The sequence below is a fragment of the Athene noctua genome, chromosome 3 (genome assembly GCF_965140245.1).
Source record: "Athene noctua chromosome 3, bAthNoc1.hap1.1, whole genome shotgun sequence".
In the NCBI taxonomy this organism is placed as follows: domain Eukaryota; kingdom Metazoa; phylum Chordata; class Aves; order Strigiformes; family Strigidae; genus Athene; species Athene noctua.
This window is the reverse complement of record NC_134039.1, coordinates 4189121-4206081: the sequence shown is the minus strand read 5'-3', so window position 1 is coordinate 4206081 and position 16961 is coordinate 4189121. Positions and strand designations below refer to the sequence as shown.

Here is a 16961-nt window from a genome sequence, read left to right as displayed (position 1 = left end):
GTAGCCCCTTGGCTCAGTTGCCAGGGTAAACCTCCAGTTGCCTGTTGGCTCGTTTCCGGGGCAACCCTCCAGTTGCCCCTTGGCTCAGTTGCCAGGGTAACCCTCCAGTTGCCCCTTGGCTCAGTTGCCAGGGTAACCCTCGGCTCAGTTGCCAGGGTAACCCTCCAGTTGCCCCTGGCTCGATTGCCAGGGCAACCCTTCAGTTGCCCCTTGGCTCGTTTCCGGGGCAACCCTCCATTTGCCCCTTGGCTCGGTTGCTGGGCTAACCCTTCAGTTGCCCCTTGGCTCCCGTCCTGGTGCAACCCTCCAGTTGCCCCTTGCATCACCCACAGGCCTGCAGGGCCTTCAGCTCGGGGGACGACGCGCTCGGCTCCACTGGCTCCGCTGGCAAGAGCCACTCTTGCTGCTTGGCAGGCCCCTGACCCAGGTAAGGACATCCACCCTCTGCCCGGGTTTTCTCCAGCGCCCAGAGACCCTCAGCAGCCGACATCGGGCAGTCGCGTCTGGGCACCGTTCAGCCGAGCCTGCGCTGCTGCTGGAATCCCCCCAGCTCGGCTGCCCAAGCACTCTGCCCTCCACCCCAGACATTTCCTGCTCAACCCAAACGCTGCCCTGCGTGAAAACCTCTCCTGCAGGGCTTGGCGGGAGGGGGTCCTGCCACCTTCTTCTCAGGGCGGCAGAGCGAAACGCTCCCGTGGGTGGGGCAGCGAGATAACGAGGCCAGGACCTGCCGGGACAGCGCGCATCCTCAGGACAGATTCTGTAGGAGAGACAGAGTCCCGCTCCTCAGCAAACTTTGCCCGCTCTGCACGGGCTGAGGAGGCTGCCCAGGGAGCAGCGCCCACCCACCTTGGTGCCAGGCCTGCCGCTGTGCTGAGCCCTCCTTTGCCTTCCAATCCAGACCCCGCTTACCTTCCCCGATTACGCCCAGAAACAGGGAGGCTCAGGGCCCTCAGGGACAGGAACACCAGTGCTCCAGGGAGTGGGTGCTGCTGGCTAAGCGCAGCTCTGTCCTACCCCCGGGTCTCAGGAACAGTGTCACTAACCCCTTGGGCTGGGGGCAGGGTTTGCCTGCTGGCAGCCTGCCCAAGGAAGATGGGGTGACGCTGGAAAGCATTTCTTCCCATTCGCCCCTCGGAAACAGCTCCTTGGTCTCTCCTCCACCTGAGGGACTGTGGTCAGGCCGAGGCAGCAGGGACACTGCTGCTCTGGGTTTCCGCCGCTGCCACGGGCACTGGGCAGTACAGCTCATGCCTGGGATCAGCGGGGCAGACGCCGCTCACTCCCCGTGCAGGACACTCCGGTGACACGGGTGAAACTGCCCCCAGCCTCTGCCTCTGACAGGCACATTTCTCTTCCGCAGGACAGAAAGGCCTGTCCCAAACTAGCCAGGCCCTTCAGAAAGGCCAGCCTGAAACTTCATGGCCTCGGCTGCAGCACAGACTCTCCCCAGAGATTTCTGGCGGTTTCCCTGAAATCTGCTGCTTGAAGTGTCACATCTACAACTTGAAATTATCTTTCATTGTTTACCGTAGGCTGTTCAAACACGCTCGCTAATAAAACCTCTCCTCTTCTCTCTCTCTGCAGCCTCAGCGAAAGACGTGGCCATGGTTGCCCACAGCATGGCTAACAGCACCGCTCCTGTTCTTCTCCCCACCTTACTGCTCCTGATGCAGAACAAGACCTACCCCGAAACCTCCACCCCTCCTGCTGCCTACGAGGGTACAGGGTCCCCCATGGCGCCCAGCTCAGGCGGGAACCACACTGCCTTGCTCTACAACCTGAGGCCGGGGGAAATTGCAGCAGCCGCCATGGTTTGGGCAGTGCTGTGGCTGGCTTCCATCTTTGGAAACTCTCTCCTAATCTTAGTGATCCACCGCAGTAGGAAGACACCGTCCACCACCAACTACTTTGTGGTGTCCATGGCTTGTGCAGACCTTCTCCTCAGCATCGCCAGCGCGCCCTTCCTGCTGCTCCACTTGACCTACGGCAGCTGGATCCGGGGGAACTTCATCTGCAAGCTGGCACGGTACGTGCAGTACCTCACCCCTGCGGTCCAGATCAACGTGCTGCTCTGCATAAGCGTCGAAGGCTTCTATGCTGTCATCTACCCCCTGAGCTTCAAAGTCTCCAGGGAGAAACTCCTCAAGATGATTCTGGCCTCTTGGCTCCTGGGCGCGGCATTTGCAGCACCGGCTTTTGCCTTCTACGGCTCCAGCAGTGACCACCACTGCCCCTTTTTCCCGCCCGCTTCTTGGCAAGGAGCTGCCTACGGCATCACCCACCTCCTGGTCGTCTTTCTGATCCCAGCCAGCATCATCATCATCCTCTACCAGCGGATCATCATGTACATTCGGAGAGCAGGCATGGAGGAGGGGACTGTCAGGACAATGGATACTGTCCCCAGAAGAAAGGTGGAAACCACCAAGATGTTCTTGGTGCTGAACACGGTGTTTCTTCTTGCCTGGCTCCCTTTCTACGTGATACAGCTGTGGCACCCGCACGACACAGACGGCAGCAAGAGCTCACTGGTTTTCCTGGCCATCACCTGGCTCTCTTTCAGCTGTTCAGCCGCCAAGCCAGCCATCTACTCCATCTACAACTCAAACTTCAGGAGGGGGATGAAGGAACTTTGCTGCATGTCCACCATGAAGTACTATCGAAACCACACCTACACCATCACCACCTGTTCTGGGATAGCCAAAAAAAATCATATTGGCATCGTGGACATCCTAGCTCCAGTTGAAACTGTCCCCAAAGATTCCATCTGTGAGGTTTTCATCAGAGCAGAGAAGGAAAATTGCCTGGCCTGCTGAGTCAAATCCTGCCAATAATCTCGTCTCGTTGCTTTCTTTGCCTTGAAAATTTACCCTGTACCCCAGAACATAGAGTTTCCTCCCCGGTTTCATCTAATTTATGATTCCATAGTTTTAGCATAATTTCTAGGGAATAGATAAAGATGCCTTGTTTCATTAAATATGTTGGTTTTGATATGTGCAGTCTCTTTCCTTTCGGTTACCTCCTGCTGCTTGCAACTACTCTCCCTGAATCACGGGCAGAACCTTTCTACAAAACAGAAAACCTGGGACACTCTCTCTATGTAGGGGCAAAGGGAAATCACTGCTTTTCTATAGCCCTGCATCTAGATAGATCTAGAAATAGATACAGACATAGAGGTATAGAATACAGATAGAGAAATAGCTATCGATATAAAGACCTGTCACGGTCCACTCGGTGGACTCGTGACGGTTCATTTGCAAGTGCAAAATTAAGGTGACCCACACCAAAGGGGATAGCAGTAATAAAACAGTGAAACTTTATTGTGTTGCCCGTGAAGCGGCACGTGATAGAGACGGGTGAAAGGAAGGAGAAAAGGAAAGTTTTAGAGAAAGAGGGGAGAGAGAGCTTATAGCTACCACCGCTGATCTCACGACGTCCTAACGGTCCCGGGTCCAGCTGATGCTGCGTCGTCAATCGTCGTGGTCCTTGGTGGGGAAACTTCCAATTTTTGTTGTCCAGATGTCATCCTTTGATGCTCAATAACACACCTTGCTCCACCTCCGCCTCGGGGGTCTCCGCCCTTCTCGAGCGAGGCCATCGCACATGCGCAGCGAGGGGCGTTCGAGGCGTGGTCAGTCCTGGAGGCGGGCAGCCTTCCACCAGGAGGGATGTTTTGGTAGGATAATGAAGCAAAGTTCAGCTAAGGTTCACGATTTCTTCATCGATGTTACGGCAACAGTTGCGATCCATCCTTTCTGACAGTGGCTCTGCGATTATCTCTAACAGCTCTGGCTAGGCCCAGGCACCGAACAATAGCCCAGCACTCTCTGTACTGCACGGCTCAGGCACTGCAGAACAGCCCAGCACTGCCGGCACCGCACGGTCAGCGCTCAGGAGAACAGCCCAGCACTCGCTGTGCCACACCGTTCTGCCTTCTGGAGCCATTGCACCACATCCCACTCCAGGGATCGGCAAGGCCAAGCAGGCCGTTGTCAGGGACCTCACTGTCCATGTCCCCGATGACAATGTTGAGACAATGCTGATCTTCTGACCGACTCTTACAAGACCACAGTGTGTAACTGCCTCCAGACCTGTGCCCCAAAAGGGGCCACGGCACCTCCAGGCACCCAGGGACTCCCGCCCTCGGGAATCCCCTGGGTCTCCTGGACGCACTCCCTCCTGCTGAGCTACGGCTGGGGCACCTGCACCAACCAGTGCTTTTCCCCAGAGAGGAGCAGCAAAACCAGCTCCGCAGGCCCACGCTGGCCGGACGGCATCCTCCACGGGGGCCTCTTGGAACAGGTCCCCAAGAGGCGTCCTGGCGCAGGCAAGCTGGCAGGGAGCCCTGGCTGCAGGTGGGGCCGGCTCCTGCTGCGCTTGCTCTGCCAGCGCAGGGAGAGAACAACCCAGCGGGACCGCCAGGGCCTTTGCTCCTGCTGGGAAGGGGAAAAATGGCGTCTATAAATGGCACGGATGATAGATTGTGTGACCGCTGGGCATCGGGGTGTAGCCAGCAAAGAGAGTGCACCTTGGATGAGTGCTCTGTGCTGCTTCAGAGAGGGAAACCCTGAGGGTGCCCACGGTCAAGCGCTGTCCCTCTGTCATAGGCAGCTCTTCGGCAGGTGACAGAGCCCACATCTCCTTCAAAGTCAGGGCCAAGCTCTTGCCTGGCCTCGCGCTCACCCGTCTGGAGACGCCCAGTACGCGGCCTCAGAGCCGTGGAGGCTCTGTGTTATCAGTGCCCAGGCCAGGCAGTGTCTGCCCGGGGGACGGGAAGGCGGGGAAGGACGGCAAGGCTCTGGCGAGCCAAGAAGGGGACCGACTTGCAAGGAAAAGGGGAAAGGGGGGACTCGGAGGGGAGACATGGCACTGAAAGAGAACAGGGCTTGGGCTCATGGGGCACCCCCTGCACCCCTGCAAAGCCGCAGCTCATGCCAGGAGAGCACTGCTGAGCTCACAAAGCTGGCACATCCCGAGGCCAAGACAAGGTGAGAGGGTCCCTGGGCAGAGCTGGGCAAGGGCCTCCCCGTGAGCCAGCTGTGGGCAGAGGTTCCGTGCTGGGTGCCGCGGTCAGTTTCCAGGGCAACCCTCCAGTTGCCCCTTGGCTCAGTTGCCAGGGTAACCCTCCAGTTGCCCCTGGCTCGACTGCCTGGGCAACCCTTCAGTTGCCCCTTGGCTCGTTTCTGGGGTAACCCTCCATTTACCCCTCGGCTCGGTTGCTGGGGTAACCCTTCAGTGGCCCCTTGGCTCAGCTGCCAGTGCAACTTTCAGTTGCCACTTGGATCAGTTGCCAAGCCAATACTCCAGCAGCCCCTAGGCTCAGTTGCCACGGTAAACCTCCAGTTGCCTGTTGGCTCGTTTCCGGGGCAACCCTCCAGTTGCCCCTTGGCTCAGTTGCCAGGGTAACCCTCGGCTCAGTTGCCAGGGCAACCCTCCAGTTGCCCCTGGCTCGATTGCCAGGGCAATCCTTCAGTTGCCCCTTGGCTCGTTTCCGGGGCAACCCTCCATTTGCCCCTTGGCTCGGTTGCTGGGCTAACCCTTCAGTTGCCCCTTGGCTCCGGTCCTGGTGCAACCCTCCAGTTGCCCCTTGCATCACCCACAGGCCTGCAGGGCCTTCAGCTCGGGGGACGACGCGCTCGGCTCCACTGGCTCCGCTGGCAAGAGCCACTCTTGCTGCTTGGCAGGCCCCTGACCCAGGTAAGGACATCCACCCTCTGCCCGGGTTTTCTCCAGCGCCCAGAGACCCTCAGCAGCCGACATCGGGCAGTCGCGTCTGGGCACCGTTCAGCCGAGCCTGCGCTGCTGCTGGAATCCCCCCAGCTCGGCTGCCCAAGCACTCTGCCCTCCACCCCAGACATTTCCTGCTCAACCCAAACGCTGCCCTGCGTGAAAACCTCTCCTGCAGGGCTTGGCGGGAGGGGGTCCTGCCACCTTCTTCTCAGGGCGGCAGAGCGAAACGCTCCCGTGGGTGGGGCAGCGAGATAACGAGGCCAGGACCTGCCGGGACAGCGCGCATCCTCAGGACAGATTCTGTAGGAGAGACAGAGTCCCGCTCCTCAGCAAACTTTGCCCGCTCTGCACGGGCTGAGGAGGCTGCCCAGGGAGCAGCGCCCACCCACCTTGGTGCCAGGCCTGCCGCTGTGCTGAGCCCTCCTTTGCCTTCCAATCCAGACCCCGCTTACCTTCCCCGATTACGCCCAGAAACAGGGAGGCTCAGGGCCCTCAGGGACAGGAACACCAGTGCTCCAGGGAGTGGGTGCTGCTGGCTAAGCGCAGCTCTGTCCTACCCCCGGGTCTCAGGAACAGTGTCACTAACCCCTTGGGCTGGGGGCAGGGTTTGCCTGCTGGCAGCCTGCCCAAGGAAGATGGGGTGACGCTGGAAAGCATTTCTTCCCATTCGCCCCTCGGAAACAGCTCCTTGGTCTCTCCTCCACCTGAGGGACTGTGGTCAGGCCGAGGCAGCAGGGACACTGCTGCTCTGGGTTTCCGCCGCTGCCACGGGCACTGGGCAGTACAGCTCATGCCTGGGATCAGCGGGGCAGACGCCGCTCACTCCCCGTGCAGGACACTCCGGTGACACGGGTGAAACTGCCCCCAGCCTCTGCCTCTGACAGGCACATTTCTCTTCCGCAGGACAGAAAGGCCTGTCCCAAACTAGCCAGGCCCTTCAGAAAGGCCAGCCTGAAACTTCATGGCCTCGGCTGCAGCACAGACTCTCCCCAGAGATTTCTGGCGGTTTCCCTGAAATCTGCTGCTTGAAGTGTCACATCTACAACTTGAAATTATCTTTCATTGTTTACCGTAGGCTGTTCAAACACGCTCGCTAATAAAACCTCTCCTCTTCTCTCTCTCTGCAGCCTCAGCGAAAGACGTGGCCATGGTTGCCCACAGCATGGCTAACAGCACCGCTCCTGTTCTTCTCCCCACCTTACTGCTCCTGATGCAGAACAAGACCTACCCCGAAACCTCCACCCCTCCTGCTGCCTACGAGGGTACAGGGTCCCCCATGGCGCCCAGCTCAGGCGGGAACCACACTGCCTTGCTCTACAACCTGAGGCCGGGGGAAATTGCAGCAGCCGCCATGGTTTGGGCAGTGCTGTGGCTGGCTTCCATCTTTGGAAACTCTCTCCTAATCTTAGTGATCCACCGCAGTAGGAAGACACCGTCCACCACCAACTACTTTGTGGTGTCCATGGCTTGTGCAGACCTTCTCCTCAGCATCGCCAGCGCGCCCTTCCTGCTGCTCCACTTGACCTACGGCAGCTGGATCCGGGGGAACTTCATCTGCAAGCTGGCACGGTACGTGCAGTACCTCACCCCTGCGGTCCAGATCAACGTGCTGCTCTGCATAAGCGTCGAAGGCTTCTATGCTGTCATCTACCCCCTGAGCTTCAAAGTCTCCAGGGAGAAACTCCTCAAGATGATTCTGGCCTCTTGGCTCCTGGGCGCGGCATTTGCAGCACCGGCTTTTGCCTTCTACGGCTCCAGCAGTGACCACCACTGCCCCTTTTTCCCGCCCGCTTCTTGGCAAGGAGCTGCCTACGGCATCACCCACCTCCTGGTCGTCTTTCTGATCCCAGCCAGCATCATCATCATCCTCTACCAGCGGATCATCATGTACATTCGGAGAGCAGGCATGGAGGAGGGGACTGTCAGGACAATGGATACTGTCCCCAGAAGAAAGGTGGAAACCACCAAGATGTTCTTGGTGCTGAACACGGTGTTTCTTCTTGCCTGGCTCCCTTTCTACGTGATACAGCTGTGGCACCCGCACGACACAGACGGCAGCAAGAGCTCACTGGTTTTCCTGGCCATCACCTGGCTCTCTTTCAGCTGTTCAGCCGCCAAGCCAGCCATCTACTCCATCTACAACTCAAACTTCAGGAGGGGGATGAAGGAACTTTGCTGCATGTCCACCATGAAGTACTATCGAAACCACACCTACACCATCACCACCTGTTCTGGGATAGCCAAAAAAAATCATATTGGCATCGTGGACATCCTAGCTCCAGTTGAAACTGTCCCCAAAGATTCCATCTGTGAGGTTTTCATCAGAGCAGAGAAGGAAAATTGCCTGGCCTGCTGAGTCAAATCCTGCCAATAATCTCGTCTCGTTGCTTTCTTTGCCTTGAAAATTTACCCTGTACCCCAGAACATAGAGTTTCCTCCCCGGTTTCATCTAATTTATGATTCCATAGTTTTAGCATAATTTCTAGGGAATAGATAAAGATGCCTTGTTTCATTAAATATGTTGGTTTTGATATGTGCAGTCTCTTTCCTTTCGGTTACCTCCTGCTGCTTGCAACTACTCTCCCTGAATCACGGGCAGAACCTTTCTACAAAACAGAAAACCTGGGACACTCTATGTAGGGGAAAAAGGGAAAGGGAAATCACTGCTTTTCTGACCCTGCCCTGTTGCAGACTTGCTCCACTGCTGAAAAGCAAGGAAGGGAGCAAGGCTGAGTCCACCCCTAAGGCTCCAGTGCTACATTGTTGACCCGTGGTCTGCCAGATGCCATCTCACATAGAAAGCCCAGAGAACATACCAAGAGGTGTGAAACCACAGGGTCCTGTGCAACTTTCCCTCCTGTGAACTCAACCGTGTTTCCCCACCTCCCAAAAGCTGTAAAACGACACAAGCTGGCCAGGAAATGTCCAGGACTGCCCTGACACATCAGGTAGGGACACACTGTCCCCAGGTTCAAATAGCCGGCAGTTCTGCTCTGACATCACAAGCCTAACCAGCCCTGCAGCTGTGAGAGGAGTCTGGAGGTTTGCTTTCTTAAGCCACCTTTCCATATCAGTGAAAGCCCAGTCACAGTTGGATCAGAGTAATCATGACTCTGCTTGTACAGCTTCTTTTAGCCAAAACTATACTGCTAAAAACACATTCGCACTACTCTAAGCCGTGTTTGAACTTGGGGGGATTTGCACATGCCAATGTCTCTTTATGCAGCTATACTGATAAACCTGCGTGATTTCTACTCCATATGAGGCAGCCTTTGGTATAATTAAAAAAAAATTATCCAGAGCAATCAGAGAAAACCTATTGCTTCAGTTCCTAGCCAGCTGACAGATCCCCCAGCCTGAAAAGCCAGCCTTCAACACGCAGCAGAGGCGAAAGGAGCTATGATATGCCTGTACATCTGTCCATGTCCCCTCCCACCTCCTTCCTTTCCCTTTTTCCCCAAGTCCTGCCAGTCCCCTCTAACCTTTATCCCATCAGGTGTGGCTACTGACCAGGCTCATGCCTTGGCAAACACCATGCTTCTGAAAGAGATGCCTGAGGAAAGGTGGCCCTGGCAGCTCCAGCCCTTTAGATGAAGGTGGCCATTGCGAGAACTGTAGAAGACACCACGCCACAGCAGTGCCGACGATGGAAAATGTCTGGCAGCTTGACAGTTGAAATGGCAGCTACTCCAGGATTAGGGTTGACTTTGGAAACCTGTAATGAAATGGATTGAGCCTCAGCACTAGGTTCAGTTTTGGGTCCCTCACCCCAAAAAGGCCATTGAATGACTCGAGCGTGGCCAGAGAAGGGCAACGGAGCTGGGGCAGGGTCTGGAGCACAGGTCTGCTGGGGAGCGGCTGGGGGAACTGGGGGGGTTCAGTCTGGAGAAGAGGAGGCTGAGGGGAGACCTCCTGGCCCTCTGCAACTCCCTGCCAGGAGGGGGCAGAGAGGGGGGATGAGTCTCTGGAGCCAAGGCCCCAGCGCCAGGCCCCGAGGGAATGGCCTCAAGCTGCCCAGGGCAGGGTCAGGCTGGCTCTGAGGAAGGATTTCTGTGCAGAAGGGGCTGTTGGGCGTTGGAATGGGCTGCCCAGGGCAGGGGGGAGTCCCCGGGATCCCTGGAGGGGTTGAAGAGTCGGGCTGAGCCAGCGCTGAGGGATCTGGGGGAGTTGGGAATGGTCAGGGGGAGGGTCATGGTTGGACTGGAGGAGCTTCAAGGGCTTTTCCAACCGAGATGATTCTGTAATTCTGTGAAAAGTGATGACATGACAGAGCCAGGGAAATCTTTCCCACTCTTTCCATCATTTTAGGACAGGTGATAGGTGGGTTTGATAGCACCAACTGCCAGGCACCTCCTGGTCTGCCAAGGCCTCAGAGGTGCCAGAGACTCAGGAAGAATATCATGGATTATCTAAGCAAGAAATGAAAAATGCTGCAAGTTTTGCCTGATCAGTATAAATAAATCTCTCCACACTCCCTCACAACCCCTCACTGCCAACAGATTGTTTCTGTGATAGATCTAACGCAGCAGTAAAGTTAATGAGGGTGTGGGAAAATAACGGAAGGTTGGCGAGGAGGATTATAAACACTGAGGTGTAGAAAACCACATAGAATAGTTTAGATTGGAAGGGACCTTAAAGCTCACCTAGTTCCATCCCCCCTGCCACAGGCAGGGAAACCTTCCACTAGACCACGCTGCTCAAAGCCCCGTCCAACCTGGCCTTGAACCCTTCCAGAGAAGTATCACACTAATTGTTGTTTAGCCTTGTGTGCTGGACAAGTAGAACACCTGTGTTTTGATAACATAAAACTGTGATAGAGACACACTTGAGATTCTTGCCCTGCTGTGGGAAAGCTCAAAGCACAGTGGTAAACGACGGCCACGCAAATCCCTGGAGCATGGGTGCAAACAGCAGGTTGGATGATCCTCTGATGTGGCCCGAGTTCCACCGTGCCTGAATCCCCACCGTGAGGTAATGAAAATAAATTTACTCTTTTAATTTCATCCATGATTTGTGGTTGCTCCTATGTCCTGCCTCTGCTGGCTCACACAGAGGGGCAAGATAACTTTAGAATTAAACCAAGCAATGCTACTTGGATAAAGGCACCTTGAAGAAATATGGGAATAGCCAGTGACTGCCACTAGAGTTTCCTGCACCTCTCAGAATCCCAGAATCACTCAGGTTGGAAAAGCCCCTCAGGATCATCGAGTCCAACCCTCAGCCCGACTCTACAAAGTTCTCCCCTACCCCACATCCCCCACAGCTCATCCCAACGGCCCTTAAACCCCCCCAGGGATGGGGACTGCCCCCTCCCTGGGCAGCCTGTTCCACTCTCGGACCACTCTTGCTGGGAAACATTTTCTCCTCCTGCCCAGCCTGACCCTCCCCTGTGGCAGTTTCCAGCCGTTCCCTCTTGTCCTGTCCCTGATCCCCTGGGAGCAGAGCCCAGCCCCAGCCTCTCTGCAATGTCCTGTCAGGAGCTGCAGAGAGGGATGAGGGCTCCCCTCAGCCTCCTCCTCCTCACACTGAACACTCCCAGCTCCTTTCATGGCTTCTCACAGGATTGATTCTCTAGGTCCTTCACCAGCTTCGTTGAGTTCACCAGCTCTCAAGACACCCCTGCACCCCGGAAAGGTTGGTGAGGTGCCCAGGACACTGACCACTGCTCCTGCGTGGGTATGTCTGCGTGTCCGTGAGCATGTGTGTAAGCGTGCAGACGTGGGCTGAAGCTGGCAGAAGTTATCAGGACAGGTTTGGCAGGGAGCAAACAAAAATTCCTGGTTCACAAACACACATCAACCCCATCTGCAAAGCAGCAGTTCTGGGAGAGAGGACTCCTGGATCTGTAGCCCATTCAGCCCTTAGCCTGAAATGTTTTCTGTGTAAGAACATGACACAGTGCCAACCATTAAACATTTTTTTTTCTGTTAAGCAGACACCCGTTAAGTGGAAATTCCACCAGTGCTGTTTACTTTTGGTATTAAGTGGCTTGCACTCAGGAATTACTATTACAAATTGTCAAATTATGTCCTCCCCTATTTATTTCAGCAGAAAGTTGGACTTTTTGGTTAAACATATTTTTAAAGTTTCCAGTTGAGGGGTGGGGGCTAGTGAGAAGCAGACACACACCACTTGAACCTATTTTTCAGCCAGCCTCCCAGAGGTGATAGCGAGGTGGCTATCACCCATAATTGGACTTAAGAGTTTCCATATGCCCAGTTAAGAATCCCCTGAGTTTTTTCAGTCTCCTCAACTCAACCAGTTTGACTTCTGATCTAATTGACATTGATTTAGGAGTTGGTTTTCCAAGGTGTTGAACACACGCCATTGATTTTAGCTGAAAATCTGAGTGCTCAGCTTTTCTCGATATTAGATCCTTCCTGTTTAAAAGAACAAAAAGCAGATTTGAAGTTTATTAAAGCCAGACCCATACGCTCAAAGGAAGGGTTATTAGCCCCCTAAGTGATTCTGTAAGTTAATATGTCTTTATTAGTTGGCTCTTTTCAACCTAGCAAGTGTTGTGGAATGGGCCATTATAAATTACATAAGATTTATTTGAACTGGCTTCTAGTAAAACATAACACACCTACTGGAAGATTGTTATATAAATGTCACCTTCTGGTGAGCAGCCTGAACTAAAACACAGATTTATTCTACACTACTGCTAACACACACAAAGTCTTCCTTCAGTTCTCTCATGAAACCCATCCCTGGATAAAATTCAGAAGTGGCATAGACAGCAGTAATTCCTCCGTGTTCAGCATCTCAGCCATTTTAGAGCAGCTCTTGATTTGGTTCTATGTTTGCAGGGGAATAGAAAAAAAAATAATTACTAAATAATTTAATTTGTCCTTGTCTCATGCCAGGCCAGACACTAGATTTTTCACTGCATGTACAAGTAAGAGCAAGACACTTTTGTTTCCATCTTTTGGGGAGGAAGGACAGGGGGTTTTTTTTGAAGCCATGTAGAATTAGTCAGCAGAGGCCACATACAGATGGATGTAATTACCCATCTTATTTCCAAAGGCCTTACAGCACTTCTCTTCAGCCCTGGAGACTGACCATCTCCTCTGCCATACATACTCTGCAGAGTCCCTCTCTGTACTGATCCAAATACAGGAAGGAAAACAATTAAGTGATAACTAGAGCTAGCAAGGTTTCAGATTATTTACCAGTTAGCTGTCGTAGAATCATTCAGGTTGGAAAAGCCCCTCGGGATCATCGAGTCCAACCCTCAGTCCCACTCTACAAAGTTCTCCCCTACACCACATCCCCCCACAGCTCATCCCAACGGCCCTGAAACCCCCCCAGGGATGGGAACTGCCCCCTCCCTGGGCAGCCTGTTCCACTCTCTGACCACTCTTGCTGGGAAACATTTTCCCTCCTGCCCAGCCTGACCCTCCCCTGTGGCAGTTTCCAGCCGTTCCCTCTTGTCCTGTCCCTGATCCCCTGGGAGCAGAGCCCAGCCCCAGCCTCTCTGCAATGTCCTGTCAGGAGCTGCAGAGAGGGATGAGGGCTCCCCTCAGCCTCCTCCTCCTCACACTGAACACTCCCAGCTCCTGCCCTGGCTCCTCACAGGATTGATTCTCCAGCCCTTCCCCAGCCTCGTTGCCCTCCTCTGCCCTCGCTCCAGCCCCTCCAGATCTCTCTGGGATTGAGGTGCCCAAACCTGGACACAACCTCCAGGTGTGGCCTCACCAGTGCAGAGCACAGGGGGACTGTCACCTCCCAGTTCTGCTGGTCACACTAATGCTGATACACACCAGGATGCCGTGGCTTTCTTGGCCACCTGGGCACACTGTTAATGCAGTAGGAGTAGCCCTGATTTTTTTATTAACTCTCCGCACTGCCAGCAGCTGATCTGCTGTCAACATTCTTGACTTGGTCTTTCATATTACTCCAGGGCATCTTTCCCAGAATGAAGTCTTGAGGTTGTGTATTTTTCTTCCTTAAGAGGGGGGACATTGGGGCTGCAGCCATTGGCCCTCATACCAGGCATTGCACCATCAGCACCAGCCTACAGCAGAAAGCATCGAGTTTTCAGAACTAAACCACGCAAAATTTTAGGGCACCAGCAGAAGGCAGCCACCACTTCAATGCAGGCCAGAAAAGAGTCAGATAGGCACATGTTTCGAAATATTTCAAAGGAGGGTGATGCAGCACAAGGTGCCTCTCCACAAAATGCTCTTGAACCTACAACAGCACCTCTGCAAGTCCCACCTGAGAACTTCAGTCCTGGGTGTGATGAAAAACATTCTGCCTTTCCACTACCACTCCACACCACCGTTTATTGGCCCCAAGCAGCCCCCACATATCCTAACCCTGTTGTTAGCCAGCTTCTGATAGCCAAACAATGGTTTTTGATGGCCAAGTTACCTAGTTGTGTCTTCAAAGACCACTTCCCACTTGTAGATCATGTAATGAGAAATTCCTATCCAGGTAACAAAGCATTTGGAGTTTTGTCTTCATGGGAGATAATGATCTCTTTCCTCTATTAAAAAGATCTATTCATATTAGTAAACATTTTTTAAAATATAGTTGAGTATCATATTTCATCATGGATGTACTTACAGCAATGGCTTTTGCAGTACGAGCAGAGTGTGCACGGGCCCTACACTACCACCCACCTTGCACAGTTCCAGCTCACACTGCACATTTATGGAAGCAAATTCAGTGCAACCTCACCATTAGCAGGCAGAAAGCTTTCTAGGAGGTGGTACCTCTCTTTAGTCTAAAATCCTGCTTGGTGAAGGGAGAAACAATGACCTAGACAGAGAAAAGCTCCTCACAGATCCCATCTACCCGCCTGTCACACTGATCTAGAAATAAGAGCATTCCTTGCTCTTTACAGAGCGCTTACATCCAGTATTTTTCCCTGTGATCGTTAGACCAGTAGCATTCTCATCTTAGTTTTCAGGATGACTTCCTTCTGAATTTCCCTAATAACACACTTTATTGCTCTAAGGTTTTTAACTTAAAACATAGAGCGTAACTTAGATTTGGACACCCGACTCACAAATATCTCTTAGGAGGCACCTGTGAGGCACCTCCACAGTGCCAAGCCTTCTGCTGTACACTTGCAGCACGAGAGTTTTTGCAAAGAGGCTGCAATCCTCATTTAATTTACATTCTCATTTAATTTATATACAATCCTCAGCTGGTAAAAATCTGGCTTTTAAAACTGATAGCACATGAGAAAGTTTTCCAAATATTATAGGGGCAGAAGCTGTGTAAGAAATGAGTGGCAATGCTCCTATTTCAAGCCAAAGACATCAAAACTGAGTATTAGTGTTTCAAGCTCACCTGACTAAACTCAGTTTTAATGAATATTACTTTCAGAAACTGCTCAGTTTAGGTATTTTACAGAATCTCTCAGACATGCTAGTTAAGAAAATAATCTATTTTTCGTTTGTTGAGAAATCTACAACATGCCCTATATGTATAAAACTCCTTGATGGAAAAGGTTTTTCACCCACCAACACAACAAAGCTCTAAGTGTCACCTACCCACATGATTCCTGCCAAGCATAAGCCCCACACTTGATTCTTTCTTGTAGCCTGATCGCTACAAGAGAAACACAACACGATGAGTTTTCCCTGCTCCTTTATAATAAAGTTGTGAGCACAGAAGCTCCCAATGCTCCTTGGAAGGCTGGTGGTCAGCTCCCCACAGCAGAAAAGAAATTGGAGTTCATCAGCACGGATCCTCCGCTCCACTCTTACCATCTCCACACAGAGCTTCAAACCAAGCATGAGACAGGAAAGTGGCACACGTGGAAGAAATGACACCTAGAAGCATCCTTGACAATCCCTGCACTTCTCTCCTTCCTTTCCAATCCACTTGAAATTGCTGCTTTAGAAAATTCTCGTAGACGTCTGAAAACAGATACAAATGAAGACAGGGAAAAAGAGGTTTTACAGTAACAATCATTTTAATCCATGTTAACCCGTGATATTTAAAGTTACAGCTGGTGATGGTATTTGTAACAGACCAAGGCAAAGCTGTTAATAATAGGTATTTGTTTTGTTTACAGGACTCATTTCATGCAAAGAGCATGATTTAAAAAAACGCAGCGTGAATGCAAGCCATCACAAGAGGCCATTCATCATTCTGCCTACGTTTTTTTTTTATTAATACATCCACAGAACTGCAACTGTGCTCATTCCACGCGAGAAAAGTTCACGGCAGAGGGATTAAAACAGACAACCTTCATCATCATTCTCCAGCTGTCAGTCAGCCTTTTTTATCTGCCAGCGTGTGTAGACAGTATCAGCACCATTAACAATGCCACTCCTTTAGGGCCACTGGATTGAAACGATGACAACACGGAGCAGCTACTGCGAAAAGACACAAGATCAAGAAAGCCGAAGTAGTTAATTGGCTGTTTCTCAAACACCCGCAGCAATCCACTTCGGTTCCATTGGTACACTAGTAATTAAAAAGCTAATTGCTATTTTATTTTGGAAGGCAGGAAACCCTGAGAATAAAGTCATGAGAAATGTGACATGAGAATGGTAACCCGCTCTGTTCTCATCAATTGATCCCTGCAGCGTGAGCCAGCTATCACCTTGAGAAGGTTTACACAAATAATTGACACAAGGGTAATTAGCTGATCAGAAATCAAGGCGATATCTCCATCTGAGATCCCAGACAGGGTTTAAATGGAAAACAAACACTGTTGTTCTATTTACTTCAATGAAACCTCTTCTGGTTGATGTTCATGAGATAAAGGCCCTTGGGCCAAAATTTTCCCTCTCACAAATGAATTCCCGCCCCAGCTCCATGGAGCATTTCAGGTACGTAAACCCAAGCGGAACTTGCCCTTTTGTTCAAAACCACTGTCACTGGTGAAAATGCTGGGCAACCTTGAATTTTACTGAAATACAAGTAACAGAATTATCTAAATCTCAATGTTTCAAGGGAAAAAAGACTTAAAACTTTGTGAGTAGCAGAACACACGCCCAACATCTACATCTGGGCAATGATGTCATCACCGTCTGCTAACAGCATTGCCTTCCTCCTGATCACACAGTTGAACAGAACAACATGGGAACAAGCTAACAACTGCTCTGGAGTGAGCTGGTATCAGTACAGATTCCACTAGACTATGCAGAGGAACAAGAAGTGGGTCCTGAGCTACAAAGGGTGATGATACTACTAAGAGCTTGCAACGCATACGGGGTATTTACACCCATGTTGCAGAGAGATTAAAATGCAAGAGGTGTGGGTAC

At 52.3% G+C, this 16961-nt stretch overlaps 2 protein-coding genes across 2 annotated transcripts; both read left to right on the top strand.

Moving 5' to 3' along the window:
- The first annotated feature begins 228 nt into the window (after nt 1-228).
- On the top strand, nt 229-3007 carry LOC141958426 (putative G-protein coupled receptor 19). The gene has a single exon (XM_074901197.1). It carries the CDS (start codon nt 1608-1610, stop codon nt 2814-2816), a length of 1209 nt encoding a protein of 402 aa, XP_074757298.1. The 5' UTR covers nt 229-1607; the 3' UTR covers nt 2817-3007.
- Nucleotides 3008-6869: 3862 nt separating this feature from the next.
- On the top strand, nt 6870-8814 carry LOC141958850 (putative G-protein coupled receptor 19). Its single transcript, XM_074901806.1, has one exon. It carries the CDS (start codon nt 6878-6880, stop codon nt 8084-8086), a length of 1209 nt encoding a protein of 402 aa, XP_074757907.1. The 5' UTR covers nt 6870-6877; the 3' UTR covers nt 8087-8814.
- The last annotated feature ends 8147 nt before the right edge of the window (nt 8815-16961 follow it).

Excerpts from the sequence above, each read along its gene's own strand:
- LOC141958426 (XM_074901197.1), top strand. The coding sequence starts at position 1,608 with ATGGTTGCCCACAGCATGGCTAACAGCACCGCTCCTGTTCTTCTCCCC.
- LOC141958850 (XM_074901806.1), top strand. The coding sequence starts at position 6,878 with ATGGTTGCCCACAGCATGGCTAACAGCACCGCTCCTGTTCTTCTCCCC.